Here is a 21,981-nt window from a genome sequence, read left to right on the forward strand (position 1 = left end):
TTTTTCTGGTTTTGGGCAGATTGCAGATTGGAAGCACAGTCTTTTTTCACTGTTGCCGCGGGGTTAAATAACCAGCGGTTGGGGAAAAGTTTACTGTTCCGAAGTTGAAGAGTAATTTTTGGAAATATTCCGAAGACGAAGGGTCATTTGGTGGACTGTTTGGATTAAATATTCAATTAATCATTTTTTCAGGGTTAATTGGTCTGAAAAGAGGGGTTTTTCGAATTTCAGATCTAACCCTCATCATTTGTACCATCATGTTGGTAAATTACCGTGTGGATATTTTTTCGTCGCATGCCACGACTTTCCGATCCTTTTCTCCAAATTTAGGGATTTGGACTAAAGGCTCGGGGGCTGCGGGATACGTGGCATCGACTACTTATTTTTTTAAATTTATTTGAAAAGTAAGTAAGGAGGACTCAAGACTAATTCGACCCTCAGCCTGATTCTCCGATTCAACCAAAGGCTCAGGGGCTACTCCATATGGAGTGCGATTTTTCAATCGCACACCATATTAGAAATATAATTCGGGGCATGAGCACCTCATAGCTTCGATGCAGCCAAGTAAGTACTCGAAGAAGGACTTCAAGACGGAGCTTCAGAAGAAGCCGAAGACTACTTCGAAAGTACTCGATAAGCCTGCAGTACTCAGCTTCGAAGAGCTCGGGGGCTTGTCAGACCCGGGGCCACGGGACTGTGAACGTAGTTTAAAGAGATTTAAGAGATTAAGTCCATCTTATCTCTTATTTATCTCGTTTATCTCTTATTTATTCCGTTTAAGTAGAAGATAGAGTTAACCGATACAGAAGAAATCTACTCGAGATATGTTTTGATACGATTTCTTAGCTGATATTGGTTAGTATCCTTATAACCTTGGCCACTCGCATATATAAAGGATGAGAGGGACCCCTCTTAAAATAGAAGATCTCTAGATCATACTACACCAAAGGCAATACAAATCATACATGACGTAGGGTATTACGCACCTTGCGGCCCGAACCTGTCTAAGCTTTGTGTTCCTTGCACCTTCAAGTTCCTGATCTCGGCGTCTCCTCACCTAAACTTACCACCTTGAGCATATTCCTAGGTTGGCAGCCGGTAAAATACCGATAGATATCATCTCGTATGAAAATGAAAAAGGAAGAAGATAAATAGTTAGTGGCGCACAAAATATACTAATTTGCAAATAGGAAGGCAGCCTCCCAATTGGCAGCACGCTGATTCGTTTCCATGCAAGGATGATTGATGAGTTCACCGTCCTGTGAATTTCGGAATCATGGCCATTTTGGATTGAAAAGGATAATCCTACAAAAATGTTCCAAGCACTCGCGATAAGATCGGCTGACCACCACACTCTCATTGTGTGGCCGCAGCAGGTACCGAGAAGGATACTGAGTTGAACGGCTCCTAGAAATTAAAACCTGTGGAAGATCGTAACGAACGCTGCCCTGCTCCGTTACCCAATGCGACCCAGGTCGTCGTCTTCTCTGCCATTGGCCATGGCTTCGCCGAGCTTCCAAACCCCTGTGCTAACCGTCGTTCTGTTGCTCGCCGCCGGGGCCGCAGACACAGTGGGGGTGGTTTGCAACTACAAAACGTGCTACTTCGACCGCCAGGAGTGCTCGACCTCGGGCAACTTCACCGCCGGAAGCCAGTACCATGCAAACCTCCTCAATCTCATCGGCGACCTTCCGCCGAGCACCATAGCCAACGACGGCTTTGCCGAAATCACGGCTGGCAGCGCACCGGACAGGGTGTTTGGCCTTGCCATGTGCTACGCCGACCGCAACTTGACGCAGTGCCAAGACTGCCTCCGAAATGTGTCCGGCTATGTGCAGCAGGAGTGCCCGTTCAGCCGACAGGCCAAGATTTCCGGAGACGCCTGCATCCTCCGCTACTCCAACCTGTCCTTCTTCTCCGACGCCGACCGGGAAATCGTGTCCTACGCCTCCTCGGAGGCCTCTCCAGACCCATACGTCAGCGACGCGGCGACTATGAACGCCGAGCGGTGGACTCTGATGAGCGGGCTCGTGTCGGAGGCTGCGAGCTCCTTGCTGCGGTTCGCCAACGGCAGCAAGGAGTACACGGATTCGCAAGGCAACGCTCAGCAGGTGATCTACGGGCTGGCGCAGTGCACCAGGGACCTCAACGACAGCATGTGCAGCGAGTGCCTCCAGAATATGGTAATAGAGCTCAACAGCTCGCGCCCGAACAACACCTATGGTGCCGTCAAGTGCTACAGCTGCTATGTGGCATACAGCATCCGAGAGGACGTCGGCATCACCGTTCCTCTGCCGCCGCCGCCGCCGCCGCCGCCACTGACGGTACCACCGGGTTAGTTAGTACCAATATTTCAATAATTAACCTGCCAGCAAGCTGTTCTTTGGGTGCTCAGCTTTAGTTTATATCAAATTAATTAACCTGCTATCGCCTCCAATTCTTCAGCGTTATATATTGCCGGTGTGACTATTGTCTCCGTGATAGTCATCAGCACCTGCATCTTGGTTTCCTTCTTGCTGCGCTGCACCGGCTTCTTGGTTTCCTTCTTGCTGCGCCGCACCGGCATCTTGGTTTGCTTCTTGCTGCGCCGCCGCAGAAGCAAGGGCCGACAGATTGGAGAAGATGTGCCAGGGGAGGAGGCTCCGGAGGACGAGTTTGAGGAACAGGCCGGGCCAAGGCGATTCCGCTACAGCGAGCTGGAGGCTGCAACCAACTTCTTCTCAGAAAAGGAGAAGCTCGGTGAGGGTGGATTCGGGTCGGTGTATCAGGGGCACTTGAAAGATACGGACCTTCACGTCGCCGTGAAAAGGGTGTCCAAGAGCTCTGGTCAGGGGAGGAAAGAGTACAACTCCGAGGTGAAGATTATTAGCCAGCTGAGGCATCGCAACCTTGTTCAGCTCATCGGCTGGTGCCATGACGGCGGCGAGCTCTTGCTTGTGTACGAGCTTATGCCCAACGGGAGCCTCAACACTCACATCCATAGCCAGAACAACGTCATGTCGTGGCAGCTCAGGTACCTAATTAACGAACGAATTGCACATCATCTCTGCAACGTCCTCTCTCCAAATTACATACATATGCATGTTGACTCAATTTCCTAATTAAATTACTTGTGTAATATAATATTTCTAAGGTATGATATTGTGCTCGGCATCGGTTCTGCACTTCTGTACCTGCACCAAGACTCGGAGCGGTGCATCCTCCACCGTGACATCAAGCCAAGCAACATCATGCTGGACGCTTCTTTCACCGCCAAGCTTGGTGACTTCGGGCTCGCGAGGCTCATGGACCGTGACCGACAGTCACACACGACTGCGCTCGCCGGTACCATGTGGTACATGGATCCCGAGTGTTTGCTATCCGGTAAGGCCAGCACATCATCAGACGTCTACAGCTTCGGCGTGGTGCTCCTTGAGGTCGCGTGCGGCAGGCGTCCCATTGTGGAAGTATCAGACGACACTGATGAAGAATACGCCACCGTCCACCTTGTCCAGTGGGTTTGGGAATTCTACAGGCGTGGAAGGATCATTGAGGCTGCGGACGTGCGGTTGAATGGTAACTTTGACGCCAGGGAGATGGAGAGCGTGCTAGTCACCGGGCTCTGGTGTGCACACCCTGACCGCAACTTGAGGCCGTCCATGAGGCAGGCGATCAATGTTCTGCGGCTCGATGCGCCCTTGCAAAGACTGCCCATGAAGATGCCGGCCTCGACGTTCCTGTCACAGTCATCAGTGGCACGCAGGTCTGAATTCAACTGAACCAAGGGCTGTCACTGGCACGAGCAGCGGAGGCACCGCCCGTTCCAGAATGGCAGCTAGCTTGTTAGGCGTCTTTATTTGTACCTTGTTGCTGGCTTGTTGAGAGAGAATATATATATATATATATATATATATATATATATATATATATATATATATATATATATATGCTAGCTCGACTGTCTTATACCGTTTCAACTTGCAAATTAAAGTTGTTAAAAGCAAATCTTTTAATTTTGAGTGTGTCCAGGCGTACTGGTACACCGTACACCCACTTAATTAAAGCAGGCCGTGGAATCGCCGAGGCACCGCTGCCGGACGGTTTCTTTTGTTCCGGGGGAGCGAGTTGGGGAGGAGGGGTTTCACGGACTTGATGGTCAGAGGAGCACGGCACGGATTGCATCAGATCAGGTATGACTCGTGCTGGGGTCAGGGAATACTTAATTTATGGCAAATGAAGTTCACACGAGCTTACGAATCCCAAATGAAGCTCTAGGGAGAAGTACTTGGGCCTTCCCACTGCGGCCGACGGAGGAAATACTGATGTCTTTAATTACGGAGTTACCAGCGTCGGGACATCTGATATGAAATTTCTCATTGGACGCTCCGTCGCAACATTAGAAAGTAATAGTTGCAATATTAAAAATTAATGTTGCAACATAAAAGTTACATGTGTAAAAATAACTCGTGCTATCAGATTTAAGGATAGAAATTCGCACTGCAACATGCATATCAGGTTAGATGCAACATTCAAAACTTTCTTCCACAGTTACGATCTTTTGCAACATCAAAAATACCATTTGCAACATCAAAAAATTTCTTTGATAACATGACCAGGCATAGTTTGCAACATAAAGAAATATGAAAAAGACTGCTCGTGTCGACATTTTCCAAGAGAGCAAAATTACACTGGAAAGTAGCATCCTTGATACAGCAAACAATTAACAAAAAAGAAGCACAATATCAGAAAGAGCTTTGTAACATTACAAGTCACTCATTGTAACATCCGGAGGAGGGAATCTAATCACCGATCGCAACATCAATATTCACCGATCGCAACATCCAAAAACACCAATTACAACACCCGGACCTATCCTTCACAGACTAGCAGATTTGGGCATCTCCTCAGATCTGCTTTCTCATCCACCATGAATCATGTGGCTCCAACTTGCTCCAATACTATGTCGGCGAGAAAGGTCAGGGTTGGCCTTCTAATTCCTCCCTGGTAGCACGGCTTCATCTCTCAAGTCTGAACTTGGCTGTGCAGCTACCTTCGTCTTTCCGGAGACTCCAACCGTCCAATGTCTATTTGTTCAGGCCTTCAAGTTAAGCGGTCTCTCTCTCCTGCTTCCACCACCAGAACATCAGAAAATCAACAAAGTCTTTGTAAAAATTACCTCCTGGAACATCAGAAAATCAACGACCGAAACATAAAAGAAGTCACATGTTGCACCCTTTCGAAATTAACCATGCAACATCTAAAACTAACTCATGCAACAATGGGAGTCACTTAATGCAACATGGTGTTAGGCATGCATTTTTTTTTTTTTTTGCTTCATCAGATGCAGCATCCAATGCATGTGCAGGTTGGGGATGACCATAGGAGAAATGGAGATGGTGCAGGTAGCCTTTGCATCTGTAGTAAGGTACTCTCCCCCACCCCACCGCCCCCCCCCCCCCCCCCCAACCCCCCAACCCTCAGCCCCGAAGCTCAGGTAAATGACCGTTACCACCAAAAATCGACACCATCCTACTAGACATCGAGCTCCTCGCCACCCAATCGATACCCTACTGCAAGGGTCGAGCTTCTCCTCATCAAAAACTGGTGCCCAACCACCAAATCATTGCCCTATCCGGAGGAATTCGAGCTAATTGCCACCCAAATCGAAGCTGTGCCGCAGGAACTGAGCATCAATGTGTGGGATCGAGACTCTCTCCAACGAGATTGGAGCACACTAGAACAGCGAAGAGGAAGAGAAGTCTCTGGAGGACACTAGATTGTGACTCTGCGTCCGGCGTCGTCCAGCTCCTGCTGCGCAACATCGACTCCACCACCATCGTGATCCGGGTGCGCCTCGGGAAGGGCGCCGCCCGCGGCGGCGAGCTGCTGCAAGTCTCGTACACCGGCCAGGACCTCCCGCGCGGGTCGACGGTCGGTGAGCTCGGCTTCCCACAGGAAGCCACAATCCATGTCTCCTCCCTGCTCCGCTCCAACCCGTACGCCGACGCGTGGGGCCTCATGTCCGAGATCGCCGCGGCGAGGAGTGGTCAGCCGGCGGAGGCCGCGCCCCTCGGTGGGACACGTCGAGAGCGGGTGCGCGGCACCCCCTGCTTCTCCACCTTCCATGCAACCCATCTAATGTTAGATAATATTTATGTTTGCATATAATGAAAACTGATTTAGTGCTTATTCTACAAATAGTCAACAAGTAGCGTTATATTTGACTTCAAAGTTTACTAGACATCATTATAAAATATCATAGTGATTCAAATTCAACAGTACCAATGAAACCAACCTACAAAAGTGAATGACCATTAAGTTAAGTAAGATATCTTCTAGAACAAAAGAAACACACATTGCTTCGAGGATGCGTATAATACCTATAACTCCTATCCAATAAAAAAGATACAAGAGAAAAATATATAAGAACCCATGACCCATATAGATAAGTGAGTGGTGAAACAGTATATAATAAAGTAGTAAAGCCTCATATGCAAGAGCCGAGTCCTAACACTAAGAAAATCTATTTAACTTTGCATTATCATAAGAGCTCATTTAAAATACACATGAGAAAGCAAAAATAATTAAGCTGCAACCTAACTATATTTGTTACCTGTATGAGAAAAATCCTGACCTACCATTATTCTGAGAACTTCTAAAATACACTTATACCTAAGTTAAAGTCCATATGGCATATTGCCATGTAGAAATACACTCGGTAGCGTACTTATGACCATATATGCTCCCATTTGACAAGTTCGTGTATCTATTTGTATGTTTTGCAACTTGTTAGACCAAAGTGATACAACCATACAACTTGTTGTATGGTGGATGCAATTTACTATATTCTATATTTTATCCCTCCTTTTCTCCGTTGGAGCTGCTGTCTCTCTCCTCTGTACCACAATTTGACTGAAAAATAGTTGCCTTGCTGGTTGAGCAAGACTAGAACGGAATTAATCGCTAGTTGGGCTTAGATTCTTCACCTTCACGTAGACCAGGGTCCAAGGTCATCTAGCTATGCCCTCCCTTGTTGGACGACGCTCTTACTTCATGATTCATGGTGGACTGCGGTTACCTATCACCGAAGGTGACAAAATATATTGTTTCTCGCCTGAAGCTTGCCCTACCAAAACCAGATCATCATCATCTCATCAATCATCATGTCCTAAAGATTTCATAGAATTAAAAATTCCATAGATTTCAAGCTAACTATCCAAATAAACTAATTACACCACTATATTTTCTACAACAAGATCTTCGAAACAAGACCGCATTTGACCATTCTTGATAATAGTTTCTCAATACATTTAAAATATCTAATAACTAATACTATTATGAACAAATACTTGAACAATAGGAACAAATTATTTCCATGAATAAAAGATTAAACATGGTCTAAAAACAAATAGTACACCATAAACAAAAGATTGATCATCACACGGATTTGATTGTATGGAAAATTAGAAACTGAACAATACATATAAATTATTACATGCACGAAAAATAATTATATACAACGAATAAAATATTAGACATGAGTACTACATGATTGTACAACGTGAACAAAAAGTTACACATCAAGCAAAAATACAAATAAAATATTGAATATCTCAAACATTTGATTATGTAGCACAAAATAATTGAAAATTAACATAACAAACAAATTATTAAATTCACCGATAAATAATTGTATACGACGTGCAAAATATTAAACATAGTGAACAAGTGCAAAATCTTAAATAATTGTAAATAAATAATCATACATGAAAAACAAATGTGATTACATCACAAATAAATTATCCTTACATGTGAACATATTAAGAATACAAAGAAAAGGAAAGGAAAAGAAAAGCTAAGAAAAGAAAAGAACAGAGAAGAGAAGAATAAATAAAATGAAAGATAAAATAATTTTTTTCACCACTGGAGTGATTCAAAATGTAAAACCTAATTGTAAATATCTATAAAACTATAAAAATAAAAGAATACGAAATTAAAATTAGAAACATAGAGGAAAGAAAATAAAATAGATGGAGAAGAGAAAAGGAAAGGCAAATTACATATCCAAGAAGAAATATCTTCAAGTGGATTAGAAATTAAGAATGGAAAGAAAAAAATAGAACGTTCTTCCAGCACGCGGGAAACACCGGCGCAGCAGCCTCGTCATTGCTTCTTCCAAGCTAGTAGCCGAAACTAGTGTCAAGATTTGTATGGCTGCAAACCTGTTCTAGGCCTGCCTGGACCAGCCCCGCCACCGACAAATAACAACTGGAGAGGGGGCCCCGCCGGCCGCCGTCCTCGCAGAGCCCACTTTCGGAGACCGGCGACCCGACCACGACGGCGACGAATCCAAGCCCGCCACGCGACGACCAAGTCGTCCCTTCCCTCCCCCTCCCCTCCCCAGGTTTCCTTTTACCCCCGGTCGATCCCCCCCGATCATTACGTGTTCCTGCGAATTCATGGTCACGTGCGCGCGTCGTCCGCCGCGTGCAAATAAATACTCCCCGCGACCGCCGCCGTCGACCTCACCCCAGTTGCCGCCCCCACCGGGTGCCTTGTCCTGCCGACCTGCCCCTTCAATGCCCTGTCTTCCCTACCATGACCACCAAGAATCTTAAGCAGCAACAGGCGCAGCCGCAGCCGCAGCATGTGTTGCCCATGGTGTTGGCCGGCATCGGCGGCATGGCCGCCGCGCCGGCTTTCCCCGTCCGGACCAAGCTCCTGCTCTGCGCCGCCCTCGGCTTCGCGCTCGGCGTCGTGGCCACCGCCTCCATCCTCATGAGCTCCTCCGCCTCCCCCTACGACACCTACACGGCGTCGCTCCACGCCCACGGAGAAGCGCTCGCCGGGCTCTTCCTGCCGACATCCGCCGACGCCGCGAACGCCGTCCAGGACCGGCAGCAGGAGCCGCCAACGGCGCCGCGCCCGCCACAGCCGGAACAAGGGCCTTGGTCGTCGTCGGAGGCGCCGCCGGCGGGCACGCCGGCGGGCATTAGCGCTTTCACTAATGCCCCTCCGCCACCGACGGCGGCTGGCGGTGCCTCGTCCGGGGGCGCTGATAGAATCGGCGGCGACGACGACGATGAGGAGCTGATGGCTCTTGCAGCGTCCGCGCCGCGGTCGGTGCCGGCCGGCGCGGCACCCAAGGTGGCGTTCTTGTTCCTGACACGGTGGGACCTGCCCATGGCGCCGCTGTGGGACAAGTTCTTCGACGGCCACCACGGGCGCTACTCCGTCTACGTGCACACCGACCCGGCTTTCAACGGCTCCGAGCCGCCGGCGACCTCCGCCTTCCACGGCCGGAGGATCCCCAGCAAGGTGCGTCCCATCCTCCACCCCGCCATTCATGGCGCGCCTTAATTAGCAGAGAATCCAATCGCGTAATCGCAGGAGAGAGAAAGCATTAACGGAAATCATTCACCCCATCATCACCGGCACATTAATTAGTGGATTGTTTATTTGCAAACGCATCATGAATGCATAGTTAAACCCCATCATCGCCAGGCGTCCGGGCGCCATTGACGGGACGGGGAGCAATCCGGATCCACACGGAAAGCATTCCAATTGGAGTAGATGGCACTGCAAGGGTTTACAAATGACAAGCGAGTCCGGCGACGCGTAGGGCGGGGCGTGCCATCCAATTGTCGGGCGGCGCCGCACGGAAAGAATACTCGCCTTTTCCACATGCAACGTAACTCCGCAGGGGTGCCCGCCTGCCCGGGCGGGCGATGAGTTCGGGGCCTACTGCCTAGAGAAAGATGCCCATGTTTGATGTTTCCCTGTCTGGACGGCAACCTTTTCTTTTCTTTGCTTTTGTTCTGGAATGGCAAGGATCATCGGTAGGAATATTCACTTGCCATTTAGTGGTTGATCACTTATTCCTAGCTAACTAATGAGCACCCAAAAAAGAAAGCTACACTTGCTCCATTAATTACCACAAAAACATTACTAGCAGTGAGAAATGATCATGTTACCCCTAATTAACTATAACAGTTATGATTAAAAACCATATTGTTTATTCGATTCCCTAGATTCTCAATGCATAGAAAAGTTATGTAAGCATTTGATTGGCTCCATACGCTTCTTTATACAGTTCTTTCTTCGCATTTGACATTTCTTCAATTGGATGAACTTTACTACAATATAAAAGAACACTCTTTATGGGACAAGATAAACATGTAGGCTCCGTTTAGTTCCGGAGGGCTAAAGTTTAGCTCTGTCACGTCAAAGAGAACCTTACCATTTAAGAACCATTTAAGAGTATTAAATAAAATCTGTTTATAAAATCTTTTGTACAGTGATGCTACAGTCTCACGAATTAGCCTAAGAGTTCTGTAATTAATTTTGTAATTAAATTTTATTTAATACTTATAAATGATAAGATTTTTTGATGTGATAGATCTAAAGTTTAGCTCTCCGGAACCAAACACCCCCTTATTTTAGGATGGAGGGTGCAGAATGTATTGAATCGACAAATCTGGTAGGAATTAAATCAACGTTACTCATCATAAAAATGTCGAATCAACAACTGCAGTGCGCGAAAAAGCACCGAGTAAACTAACATGTGAGAAATAGCAGCCAAAATAAAATAGGCGAGAATATTAGTTAAAAAAATTGAAATTGACCACTAGTACTGGCTAAGAACTGATCGATCAAACTAAATAGTAAATTCCTACTGTATTGGTCCTGAACTCTGAAGCAAGGAAGGTCCAAGGTTCCTAGCTAGAATCACCTTGCTTGAGTTGTGAGTTGTGACAACACGACGTGCCTTGTGCACCTGGAAAGCACCGCCAGCTAGCTGCTTCATCAACAGGATTGGCATTCGACGCACTCAAAGTTTCCCTCACTAGTTAATGCCTACGTCGTAGTGCTTCAGTGCCAGCATGCCACGTTATAATACATTGTATTCCGGAACATTACCAGGCCAAGGAACAAAACGTCATGGTCAATGTACCTCATGCCACGTTGGTTGAAAAGGACTCATGCATGATTGATGATGGAGGATAATGTTAGTACGACGAACCCGCTCCTATAATCGAAACAATGAACATGCACTTGCTTGCTTCTCGGAATTGCCAACATTTTCTTTTCGTTTTTATTCTTATCTTCCACAGTTCAAATAAGGAATCCCATCATCACTCAGTTCAAAACATGACAATTTCTAATTTTCGTGATATGGAACCATTAACAGTCACAAACACTTGTCCCAATCTAAAAAAAATTACATACACTTTTTTGCAAAGATGGCAATGAAGTATGTATTTTAGTATTAATATTGACACGTTTAAATTATAAATATGCAGGAGGTGAAATGGGGCCACATCAGCATGGTGGAGGCGGAGCGCCGGCTGCTGGCGCACGCCCTCCTGGACGACCCCTCCAATGCCCGCTTCGTCCTCCTCTCGGAGTCGCACGTCCCGCTCTTCGACTTCCCCACCGTCCACTCCTACCTCGTCAACTCCGCCGAGGTGTTCCTCGAGTCCTACGACCAGCCCGGCGCCACGGGCCGCGGCCGCTACAACCGCCGCATGAGCCCCGTCGTGACCGCCGCGCAGTGGCGCAAGGGCTCCCAGTGGTTCGACCTGGACCGGGCCCTCGCCGCCGACGTCGTCGCCGACCGCGTCTACTTCTCCGTCTTCCGGCGCTTCTGCAGGCGCAGCTGCTACGCCGACGAGCACTACCTGCCCACGCTCCTCCACATCCGGCGGCCCGCGGCGGCCGCCAACCGGAGCCTCACGTGGGTCGACTGGTCCCGCGGCGGCCCGCACCCGGCGAGGTTCACCAGGATGGAGGTCACCGTCGACTTCCTGCGGTGGCTCAGGAGCGGCAGCACGTGCACGTACAACGGCAGGACCACCGACGTCTGCTTCCTCTTCGCGAGGAAGTTTTTGCCAAACTCACTCACCAGGTTCTTGAGATTCGCGCCCAAGGTGATGGGTTTTGGGTAAACCGATGGGTGCAGTGAGTGCTCACATTCTTTGATTCATGTGTTGTTCCGGATGGGCGCGTGTAAAGGCAATGGATCTCTTGTAATTTAAATTCTCCTTTTGAGATCTTCTTTTGTATGTATAGACACAAGTCTCTCGATACAAAATACATGCGGTTAGGATTCATGCTGGTCAAAAATTTTAACTTTCACCATCGATGTTCAAAATTCACTAAGACTAATAATGTAAGACTGATGTAACTAGATTCACCATGAAAATTACTTCCAAAATGTTTGATTAATTGTATTTGAAATATCATTTTTCCATAGAACCTGTTGGTCAGTGGTGGAACCAGGTGGGTAGCACTATAGGCCTAGGACTACCCTAAGTTTGAGATTTTTACTAGTTAATAATCTAATAAATTTTGGTACAAATCATAGAATATGCTAACAATATACTCCATCCGTCCTAAAATAAGTGTTATTTTAGAAAATTTCAGACACATTACTTATCCTAAGAAATGATCTTGTTACCCCTAATTACTTCTAACAATTGTGATTGAAAACTGTGTTATTTATTTGATTTTCTGGATCCTCAATGAATGCATATGCAGTAAAACTACAGAAGTAACATCCACCAAGAATTTGATTAGCTCTATACATTTTTCTATACAATGTTTTCTTGGTACTTGATATTGCTTTAATTATTTTAATTAGATGAATTTTATTATAAGCTAAAATAACACTTTTTATGAGATAAAATTTAAATATTAAAATAATACTTATCTTAGGACGGAGGGAGCAAGCACTACCGGAAAAAAGATCTTTGCCGAGTGTCAAGTATTTTGCCGAGTGTTTTTTTCGGGCACTCGGCAAAGAGTCTCTTTGCCGAGTGTTTTTTTAAATACTGGGTAAAGATAATTTTCAAATTATATTTTGAAATAGTAAATTAATTCAAATAAAAATATTTTCAACTATAAAGTTGTATAACTCATCAAGATACACAATTTTTATTTTGGTCATTTCTTCATTTAACAAAATAAATGTAAATTTGTTCACAAAACATATATATCTCTCTCGTAGTTTATGAAACTATGAGAGATATATAAGATTTATAAACAATATTAGAATTATCATGTCAGATAAAGAAATAACAAAATAACCAAAATAAACTTTATAGATCTTGAGAAGTTATAAGATTTTATAGTTGGCAACATTTTAATTTGAAGTCATCTTGTCAACAAAAACTACATCTGAATTTAGAAAATTTAAAATTTGAATTTTGCAAATGACCTCGAATGGAAAAAACCACCAAAATTAAAGTTGTAGATCTTAAAAAATTATGAAAGTTTGTAGTTGACAACTTTTTGATTTGAAATCATTGTGTCATGTTAAAATACGTTTGAAGTTTTCAAATTTGAAATTCAAATTTTATAAACGATCTCGGATGAAGAAACTACCAAAATAAAAGTTGTAGATCTCGAAAAGTTATGCCACTTTGTAGTTAACAACCTTTTCATTTGAATTTATTTACTATCTCGAACAAATAATTTACACTCGGTTAATTATAATATGTGAAGAATAAAAACGTAATGTTGACACACTTGATCCAATGGTGCAGTGGTAGAAGGAGTTTATTGTGTGCGAGAGGTCGTGAGTTCGAAACCTCTTAGCTATCTGTGCATACCTCCCCCAATAATTTTTTTTTCCTATTTCCTTTTTTGAATTTTTTCCGATTTATATTTTGCCGAGTGCTTCTCTTTGCCGAGTGCTTTTTGGCACTCGGCAAAGAAGGTAAATCCGATAGTGAAGTGTCAGGACTGCCCGGATTAAAATCTTGGTTCCGCTACTGTAGTGTTGGTCAAAGCTTCGCTTTACACACTATATCGATGTCCTACACGAAGGAAGTAGTAACTGTAAAAAAGCAGGCGACTACTTGAGTGTATTAGTTTGGACTACTAACAAGTAACAAATGCTTCATTTAGCGTTGGATCTCATTCTACCATTCTACAGTACATCTTCCGTTTCGACCAATCGCCACCTATTCCAACTGGCTCGCCTCAACCATATTTTGTATTCAACTAGTTTGCCTCCACTGCTGACGTTCCCATTCTTTTTTCGACGCCCTCGCGCCATTCCAGAATCCGCGTGACATAACCTGCAAAAGTAGTTCAATATCAGTAAGAGCGCTAAACTATCCAAAAAAAAGTAAGAGCGCTACGATTGTTTGCCATCGAACATGCAAAACAAACCTAAATATAGTATGAAAAAAGCAACGACTTTTTTTAAGGAAAAAGACAACGACTACGTCTCAATGTTCAAAATAGCGGGCTATTGTGCCGCTATAGCGTTTTTAACATGTAGATGCTACGATATGGCACATATATCCGCTATCACAGCTAAGGGCGCTATAGCGCAATTTAGTGACACTAAATAGCTTAGCGTGGCATAGTGTTTAGCGGTGCTTTCTAAGGCTATTTACAATGGGAGTTTCATGGGGTGTTTCATGGCATTAATTAGCCTGCCACATCAGCAATTTGGATGATATGGCACATCATTTAAGAAGTAAGAGTTTCATGGAGTTTCATGAGGATGAAACTATGTTAACCCATTTCCAAGAACTTGAAAACCGTGTGAAACCTCCATTGAGAGTGTTTTATTTCATCTTCACACAATTGAGTAAATCCTATTGGTTATTTATTTGCAGCATTTAAGTAGTATGTTGGCATATGAAATAGTGAGATGAAACTCTCTATTGAGAGAGAGTGTTTCATCCTTCTACAAAGTTGACGTGGCATTCTTGAAAACATGGATATGAAACCTCCATTGTGATTAGCCTAACTTTACCGCCGCTAGGGCCAAAATTGAAGCCCACTCAAATTCCAGTGCTGGTTCCGGCTCAAACAAGGTCGAACTAACGTTGGCTGCTGCTAACTGGTCACTGTCTATCCATGTTTGCCTGTTTGAACTTTGTACTACAGACTCATTTACTCTGTTAATTTGGTGTTTGGCTAGCTGCTTATGACCTGGATAAGTGTTTAGTTATAAACATTTAGCATCCGTTAAAAAACCTACTGAACTCCATATTTTTCGAGGGATATATTCCATATCATTTTGGAAACCACTAAACTGCTTAGCGGCCGCTATAGCGGTGCTATAGCTGTCTTAGAGTTTTGAGAAGAGCTCCGCTAAATTCTATAGCCCGTGATTTAAAATATTGCTAGATATATGTCACTATGAGAATAAAAAAAATATATCACTACTACAAAATCTGTCGTTGCAAACGCCTTATCATCGCCGGTTTAAACTGAACCGGCAGATATCACCGCCGGATCATAGTACGAACCGACGGTGATAGATTCAAATAACATTACCCTCGAATCGTAATATAATTCGATGCTCATGCATCACTGCCGGTTCCTAACGCTCTTATGCTGCTATTTCTGTCTTCCACCCCTCAGGTCCTTCTCTCATTTTCCTCCTGGTCCCTCCCCCCCCCCCCCCCCCCCCCCTCCTCTCTCTCTCTCTCCGCGGGTCTTTCTCTATTCCTCCCCTCCTCTCACCCAGTGCTTCTCCCTCCACCGCCGCCCCTCCCCCTCCCCTGCCTCCCTCCCCTCCCTCGCCGCTTCTGCCCTGCACCGCCGGCCGCCCCTCCCTCTCCCCTCAACTCCCCCGCTGCTTCTCCCCTCCACCGCCGCCCCTCCCCCTCCCCTCCCCTGCCTCCCTCCCCTCCCCTCCCTACTGCGCCTTACAATCGCGACCTCGCCTCCCCTGCCGCAGCGCAAGGGGCTGCAGATCCACAGCAGCGGAGCGGCGTGCGGATCCAGCGCGGCGCGGAGGAGCAACTGGATCGGCAGCGGCGTGGGGTGGGGAGGGGGCGCAAGCGGATCCGTGGCGACGGCAGGGCAAGCGCCCGAGCAGGGCGGCGGCGCGGTGCCGCGGCACGCGGGCGGCGAGCGGGGGAGGCGGCGCGGTGCCGCGGCGCGCAGACGGCGAGCGGGGGAGCAGGCGAGCCGGCGGAGCCGCGGTGCGCAGGCGAGTAGGCAAGCCGGCGGGGCCGCGGCGAGCAGGCAGCCAACAGGCGGTTTTTTTTTTTGGCGAGAACGGCATCACCGCCGGTTCTCGGCCCGTTGGTGATGTCTCAACCCATCACCAATGATCTTAATCCAACGGGCCTTCGAACCGGCGCGATATCGTTTGACCCGCGGTCTCTAGTATTGTATGTATCTGTGAATCTGACGCAAACCCGGGGCGTGGGCCTAGCCCAATAAACTTTCGGCCTGCCAGAGCACAAAGGATTGCACAGCCCATGTGCTGTCTTTTTTTTTATTTTTGCATTTTTTTCTTCTCATTTGTTTTAATATTTTCTTTTCTTATTTCTTTTCCAATCCAGATAACTCTATATATGTTTTTCTTGTGAGTGTAATATTCATATCATTCATACTTATTTGTTGGAATGAATATACACATATCTAAACTTGATTGGTTGATGCGGTACCGTATTGAAAATCTATTGTTAGGTATTATAGTTCGAATTGTTACAATGATAAACAATATATTGTTCAGTCATATGTTTTTATTTGTTCTAATAGTGAAAGTAATTAGTGGTATATTTCGAGATTGTTCCAACCATTGAATTTGATATCCATAGTATTCTTGATTGTTCTAGCAGAGTGAAAATGTATTTCATTAAAACGATCGATCACTTAATTTAAAAGTCATTGTTCTAATAACTTGCTTCAATTTTTGTATGCAACATTCTAATTTTCCAATGATCAAAAAGCCATCATTTTGGTAACCTACTTGGCTGTTATGTTCCAATTTGATTGTTCTATGGTACATATTGAATTGTTCTGACCATGGAAAAACGTGTTCCATGGTATCTTTATAGTGTCCTGTAATCAATATTCATTGCTCTGATAGTATCCTTCAATCGTTCCTTTTTTTTTTGACATTGTCCCACATTTATGTTTACTACGTTGCAACGGGATAGAAAAAAAATCCCCGCATGCCTCTAGTAACTGATAACTTGTTTTTCGACCAATACTAATTGTTCCATGGTTTAAGTGTGATTTTCTTGCAAAGTTAATATATCAACATAATGTATTAAGAGGCATAGTTGAATTTTAGTGGAATATATAAAAAAGGAATGAATTTTATTGGAAGGCATGCAAATTCGCACCCTAAATTATCTGGCATATAGTATCAGTGGAAAGTTTGGTAAATGGTATTAACCTGTATCAAACACAAATGGATTGTTTGATATTATCAATAGACAATGACTTAGAAGCGATGTCAAAGAAAGGGCGACAAATATTGCTAGATACATAATAACAATAAAAATACATGCAAGCAAAGTCACTTTACCTGTTTGTGGAAAACATACCAAAAGTAAGTGATTTAGGAGGATTGTTATTATAGCATGGTCAGCTCATAGTGAGTCCCTTGTAGCTATCCGTTTACAACTGCAGCACTCCAAAATATGAATCAAGCGAAATCACAACATTTGTTTGCTAAGTTCTGTATCCAAGCTAACGGATATATTTGTGCTGCATTTTCAACTTGGTGTCCAACGAAGATTGCTGAGAAAACTTAATTGAGAAAAAAAAATCAGAAGCATACGGAACCACACAGTGCCCTGTGCTTCCATGCTGCAGAGGGCAGTTCCAGTTTACTGATGATGTCTATGTTCAATTTCATACATCTTGACACTATATAAAAAGAAAAGACTTCCCTTTATACCTTGTAGAAGCACAAGCTAAGGTTTCACCACCAGAAGTAGTATCATCTTATGTTCTGTTTGGATCATAGGAATGCAAAATAGAGGAAAGGAAAAATCCCTAGGAATATGATATGTGCGTTGTGTGAAAACAGAGGAATGGAAAAACGCATGAAGAATGTAGGTGGAGATGTTTGGAAAGTAGGAACTCATCGCACAGGATTCCAAAACACATGAAGTGTGATTAGGAAGATGAACAATTAGTTTGTTATTTCAAAAGTTAGTCTTTATTAGCAAATAAACAAATATGATTTCTGCTACATAAGATGCGACTACAAAATATTGGTAATTACTGCTAGAATATTTAGCAATAGTAAAATTTCCAAAAGAATAGCATTCATCGAATTTGATATATATTAATCGATGCCATAGAGCAGTAACTCAACAAATGGTCAGCCTTCTCCTCTCATCTTCCCATCTATTCTCGGTGGTCGTTGCTTGGACTTGTGACTTTATGTGACGAATACCTCGTGACGTTGGAGCTATTCGGCATTATGGTACTATGATTTATGACGCTATATACAGAGCACTATGATTTAATGATGAAAATAAGGTGTGCATCACTGAAAGCAAATGGAAATCGTCATAAACTACTATAGTACAATTTTATGACGAATATCATCTTGTCTAATGTCATAAGTTTATGACAGTATTTATGTGTCATGAATATGTTTTTCCAAAAAAGATAGAGTGGGTCTCATTGCCATCGATACAAGTGGATCCCACTACCATGTGGGCTGCTGCCACATCATTCATAATTTTTTTTTCTTTTCAGTTCAGTATTCGTGGTCTTCTACTATTTTCCAATTCAGCCCAGTCATCATTCGATATGGGCCAGGAGTGGATCTCACTGCCATGTGGGCTGCTGCCACGTCATTCATAATTTTTTTCTTTTCAGTTCAGTATTGGTGGTCTTCTACTATTTTCCAGTTCAGCCCAGTCATCTTTCGATATGGGCCACGAGTTTCACTAGAAGCCCAGTCGGTATCTTCAATCCGAAGCGGACCACAGCCCATTAGTCAGCCCAACACCAAGTCGCACCAACTCCGGTCGCAAGCCCAGCACCGATGTAGCCTACCAGTCGCATCATCCACGGCCCGTTCAACAGCTAGCCCAGCACCGAGTCGCACGAGGCAGCAACGGCCCATTCAACAGCCCACCAACGAGTCGCACCAGGTAGCAAAAATTACAGGAAAATAGGAGCGACGCTGGAATCGAACCCGCGACAGTTTAAATAACGCTGAGTGCCTCTTCCATTGGACCAGAAGTGAACTTCAGAAATGTGAGAATGTTTTATGCTATCTAGCAGTTAACGGTCACTTCGGGACTTTAGTGATTAGGAGTTGCCTGTTGACCGAGGGGAGGAGGAGGCGCGAGCTGCGATGTGTACTGCAACCGCCGGCGGCGAGTGAGGCTCGTTACTGAGCTTGGTGATTCTAAATTTTCTTCTTCGCATTGAGCTTCTTCTTTTAATTTTTTGATGAAACAATTATTTTCTAATTCCTTTAAAGCATGCATCGATGCGATTAATTATTGTCAGCTGCGCATCGAAGCTTCCAGTATCACTTCCTCGGGTTATAGTATCCTTCTCAGCAGTAGCGGATCTAGCCAAGAGATATAGGGGGCTGATAACTTCTTCCCTCCTCTTCCCCACCCCTTCTCTCTATTTTCTTTTTCTCCCCTCTTCTCCTTCCCTAGCTTCCTCTTGCTTCTAATGGAGGTTGCAGGCAGTAGGGGGCTGATAGCTTCTAATGTATGTATTTCTTTATATTAGGCCCAAGATAAAAATTTAGGAGGAAAACAACTGGGCTGAAAAAGCACGCGGACATCAAAGGCAAACAATAATCCTGCTGACCAGGGAGGGCGCAGGGACGACATGGCCAGCGCCAAAGCACACAGCTGAGCAATCCCAACCGCTCACGCGCTATCTAGCTTGCTCCATGTGCGCATAATTTCATAGAATTTCCACCTATTGACAAGCACAAGGCGTATCAGCTGAGACGATTAAGCCATGTTGACATCCGATCGAGCAGCATCGTCGTCCATGGCGGCTGTTGGTAGCCAGGTAGGTAGTAGTGAGGTCAACGCGACGCCACGGCATTACGCTGCCAAGCTGAGGCTGAGCTTCCTTGAAGCTGATATGCAAACCTCGTCCAGCCTATGCCTGACCTTCAATAATGGATCGTAACATGCCATTGCCTTGCTCTCAAACATTCCCAGGAACATGCCCTGCTCCCTGACTGAGCTTCTCCATGTGATCGGCCTTCTTCTCCAATCTGTGCATCCCACGCTCACTATAAATGCGGAACCCGATTCGATGCTATAGAACATCAATAGCAAGATCAAAGGTTGAGCAGCTTCAAGGGACTGGTAGTAATTGCATACGAATTAGGTTGCCAGCAGCCATGGCGTTGCTGTCGCCATCTTCTTCTAGGCACCATCCCCTGCCGCTGGTGGCGGCGTTGCTGCTGCTAATGGCAATGGCGGCTCAGCCGTCAGTGGCGTCGCTGCTGTACGATCAGGTCGAGATCACCTGGGGCGGCGACCACAGCTTCTTCTACATGGAGCGCGAGGGCGCCGACGTCCTCGCGCTCTGCCTCGAGGAGACCAACGGCGGCTCCGGGTTCGCCTCCAAGGACACCTACCTCTACGGCCGCTTCGACATCGACATCATGCTCGTCGCCAACAACTCCGCCGGCACGGTCGCCACCTTCTACGTAAAGTCCGGCCTGGTCTGCCCCTCGCTCGCCGCCGGCCGGTCATCATGATTCATGACACGGTTTGGTATCTCTGATCGATATGCAGCTGATGCCGGACGGCGAGGTGCCGTGGGCGTACCACGACGAGATCGACCTGGAGTTCCTCGGCAACGCCACCGGCGAGCCGTACACGCTCCACACCAACATCTTCGTCAACGGCGCCGGCGCCCGCGAGCAGCAGTTCCGGCTCTGGTTCGACCCCACCACCGACTTCCACACCTACTCCATCGAGTGGAACCCCAAGCACATCATGTAATAAGCATCATACATGATTCTCTCTCGATGATCATCAGCAAGAAACCTCAATCTCACATTGTTCCTGCTCGCTCGATCGCCTGCAGAATCCTGGTGGACGGCACGCCGGTCCGCGCGTTCAAGAACCACGCGGCCCGCGGCGTGCCGTTCCCGACGTGGCAGCGCATGCGGCTGCAGGGCACGCTGTGGAACGCCGACGAGTGGGCGACGCAGGGCGGACGCGTCAAGACGGACTGGACGCAGGCGCCCTTCTACGCCTACTACCGCAACCTCCGGGTGACGCCGTGCGCGCCGCCCCCCGGCGTCGCGTGGTGCGGGGACGAGCCGCCGGAGTCGGCGTGGTTCGAGCGGCGGCTGGACAGGGCGGCGCTGAAGGAGGCGCAGGAGAAGCACATGATCTACGACTACTGCGTGGATGAGAAGCGGTTCAAGGACAAAGGGTTCCCCAAGGAATGCAACGCTGACTAATCAGATGTATATTATGCCCGTCTATTCGTTGACATGTGTCCTCGTGTGTCTGTAAAATAACTCAATTAAAAAATTTTAAATATAAATATTTCATTCATTTTTTTATGATTACCCATAGTACAGTCATTTCAAGATCAAGTTTTTGACGAAAATTGGTAAGAGTCTGCCCTCCTGAAATGGAACCTCTTCGAAATGCAGCAGACTGTTTTTCTTTTCGAGGACATGCAGACTTGGTGAAGTGGTGAGAGAGAAGTTGAACGCCAGGGCCCAGGAAGGAGCCTTTCCTTCTGTTAAGATTGGGCCAGGCCACTTGACTGTCTCCTAAGGGCACAGCTCGAGTATGTTTGAAACCTTGAATCAGGTTTGGAGCTTGGGGAGCAGCAAGATAGTAGCATTTATTCGGGGAAAAGAAAAGATAATAGCAGGGGGAAGCGAAAGCAGAGCTTACCGGCCCTGCTGGGCAAGGAAACTATTATTTTGAGGTCACGGTTTTTAGGCAAAGATTTTGTTCCCCCCGAGAAGATTCAAGGAAAAGGTTTTAGTGCGCCTTAGTATCAAAGTCACCCCTAGCATCAAATGAATGATAAAGCTATGGTTCTGTATGAAGTCAGTTGTCAGAAGTGTTAACCTTGATTCACTTCTGAAAGTAATTAAGCAAGGAAATAATGGGTTTCCTTGACCTAGGTGCATGTAATTGTGGTGTCTAACATAAATCGCTCTTCTTCTAGCTATTGCAGCTCACCCTCAATCAGTGGCGGAACCAGGTGGGTAGCACCACAAGCCGTGGACTATCCAGAATTTTAGGATTTTTTGTA

At 45.8% G+C, this 21,981-nt stretch overlaps 3 protein-coding genes across 8 annotated transcripts; all 3 read left to right on the forward strand.

Moving 5' to 3' along the window:
• The first annotated feature begins 743 nt into the window (after window positions 1-743).
• Window positions 744-6,133, forward strand: LOC112896607 (L-type lectin-domain containing receptor kinase IX.2-like). 5 transcript variants are annotated; one of them, XR_003229507.1, is made up of 6 exons: window positions 744-2,334; window positions 2,446-3,013; window positions 3,134-3,742; window positions 4,009-4,169; window positions 5,345-5,404; window positions 5,660-6,133. XR_003229507.1 is itself a non-coding variant. In XM_025964632.1 (5 exons), the coding sequence occupies exons 1-4, from the start codon at window positions 1,464-1,466 to the stop codon at window positions 4,130-4,132; spliced, it is 2,172 nt and encodes a 723-aa protein (XP_025820417.1). In that variant the 5' UTR covers window positions 744-1,463; the 3' UTR covers window positions 4,133-4,169; window positions 5,660-6,132. The 5 variants fall into 5 exon arrangements, 4 of the variants coding, with proteins under 4 accessions (XP_025820417.1, XP_025820415.1, XP_025820418.1 ...); XM_025964632.1 differs by lacking the exon at window positions 5,345-5,404 and having other exon boundaries at window positions 5,660-6,132; XM_025964630.1 differs by lacking the exons at window positions 5,345-5,404; window positions 5,660-6,133 and adding an exon at window positions 4,249-4,476.
• A 1,909-nt stretch (window positions 6,134-8,042) lies between these two features.
• On the forward strand, window positions 8,043-12,090 carry LOC112896608. Its single transcript, XM_025964634.1, has 2 exons — window positions 8,043-9,297; window positions 11,283-12,090. Exons 1-2 carry the CDS (start codon window positions 8,578-8,580, stop codon window positions 11,925-11,927), a joined length of 1,365 nt encoding a protein of 454 aa, XP_025820419.1. The 5' UTR covers window positions 8,043-8,577; the 3' UTR covers window positions 11,928-12,090.
• Window positions 12,091-20,047: 7,957 nt separating this feature from the next.
• LOC112897705 (xyloglucan endotransglucosylase/hydrolase protein 24-like) lies at window positions 20,048-21,244 on the forward strand. 2 transcript variants are annotated; one of them, XM_025966093.1, is made up of 3 exons: window positions 20,048-20,401; window positions 20,490-20,695; window positions 20,785-21,244. In XM_025966093.1, the coding sequence occupies exons 1-3, from the start codon at window positions 20,090-20,092 to the stop codon at window positions 21,164-21,166; spliced, it is 900 nt and encodes a 299-aa protein (XP_025821878.1). In that variant the 5' UTR covers window positions 20,048-20,089; the 3' UTR covers window positions 21,167-21,244. The 2 variants fall into 2 exon arrangements, with proteins under 2 accessions (XP_025821878.1, XP_025821879.1); XM_025966094.1 differs by having other exon boundaries at window positions 20,048-20,386.
• The last annotated feature ends 737 nt before the right edge of the window (window positions 21,245-21,981 follow it).

Source organism: Panicum hallii, chromosome 6, assembly GCF_002211085.1.
Source record: "Panicum hallii strain FIL2 chromosome 6, PHallii_v3.1, whole genome shotgun sequence".
NCBI classification, from domain to species: Eukaryota; Viridiplantae; Streptophyta; class Magnoliopsida; order Poales; family Poaceae; genus Panicum; species Panicum hallii.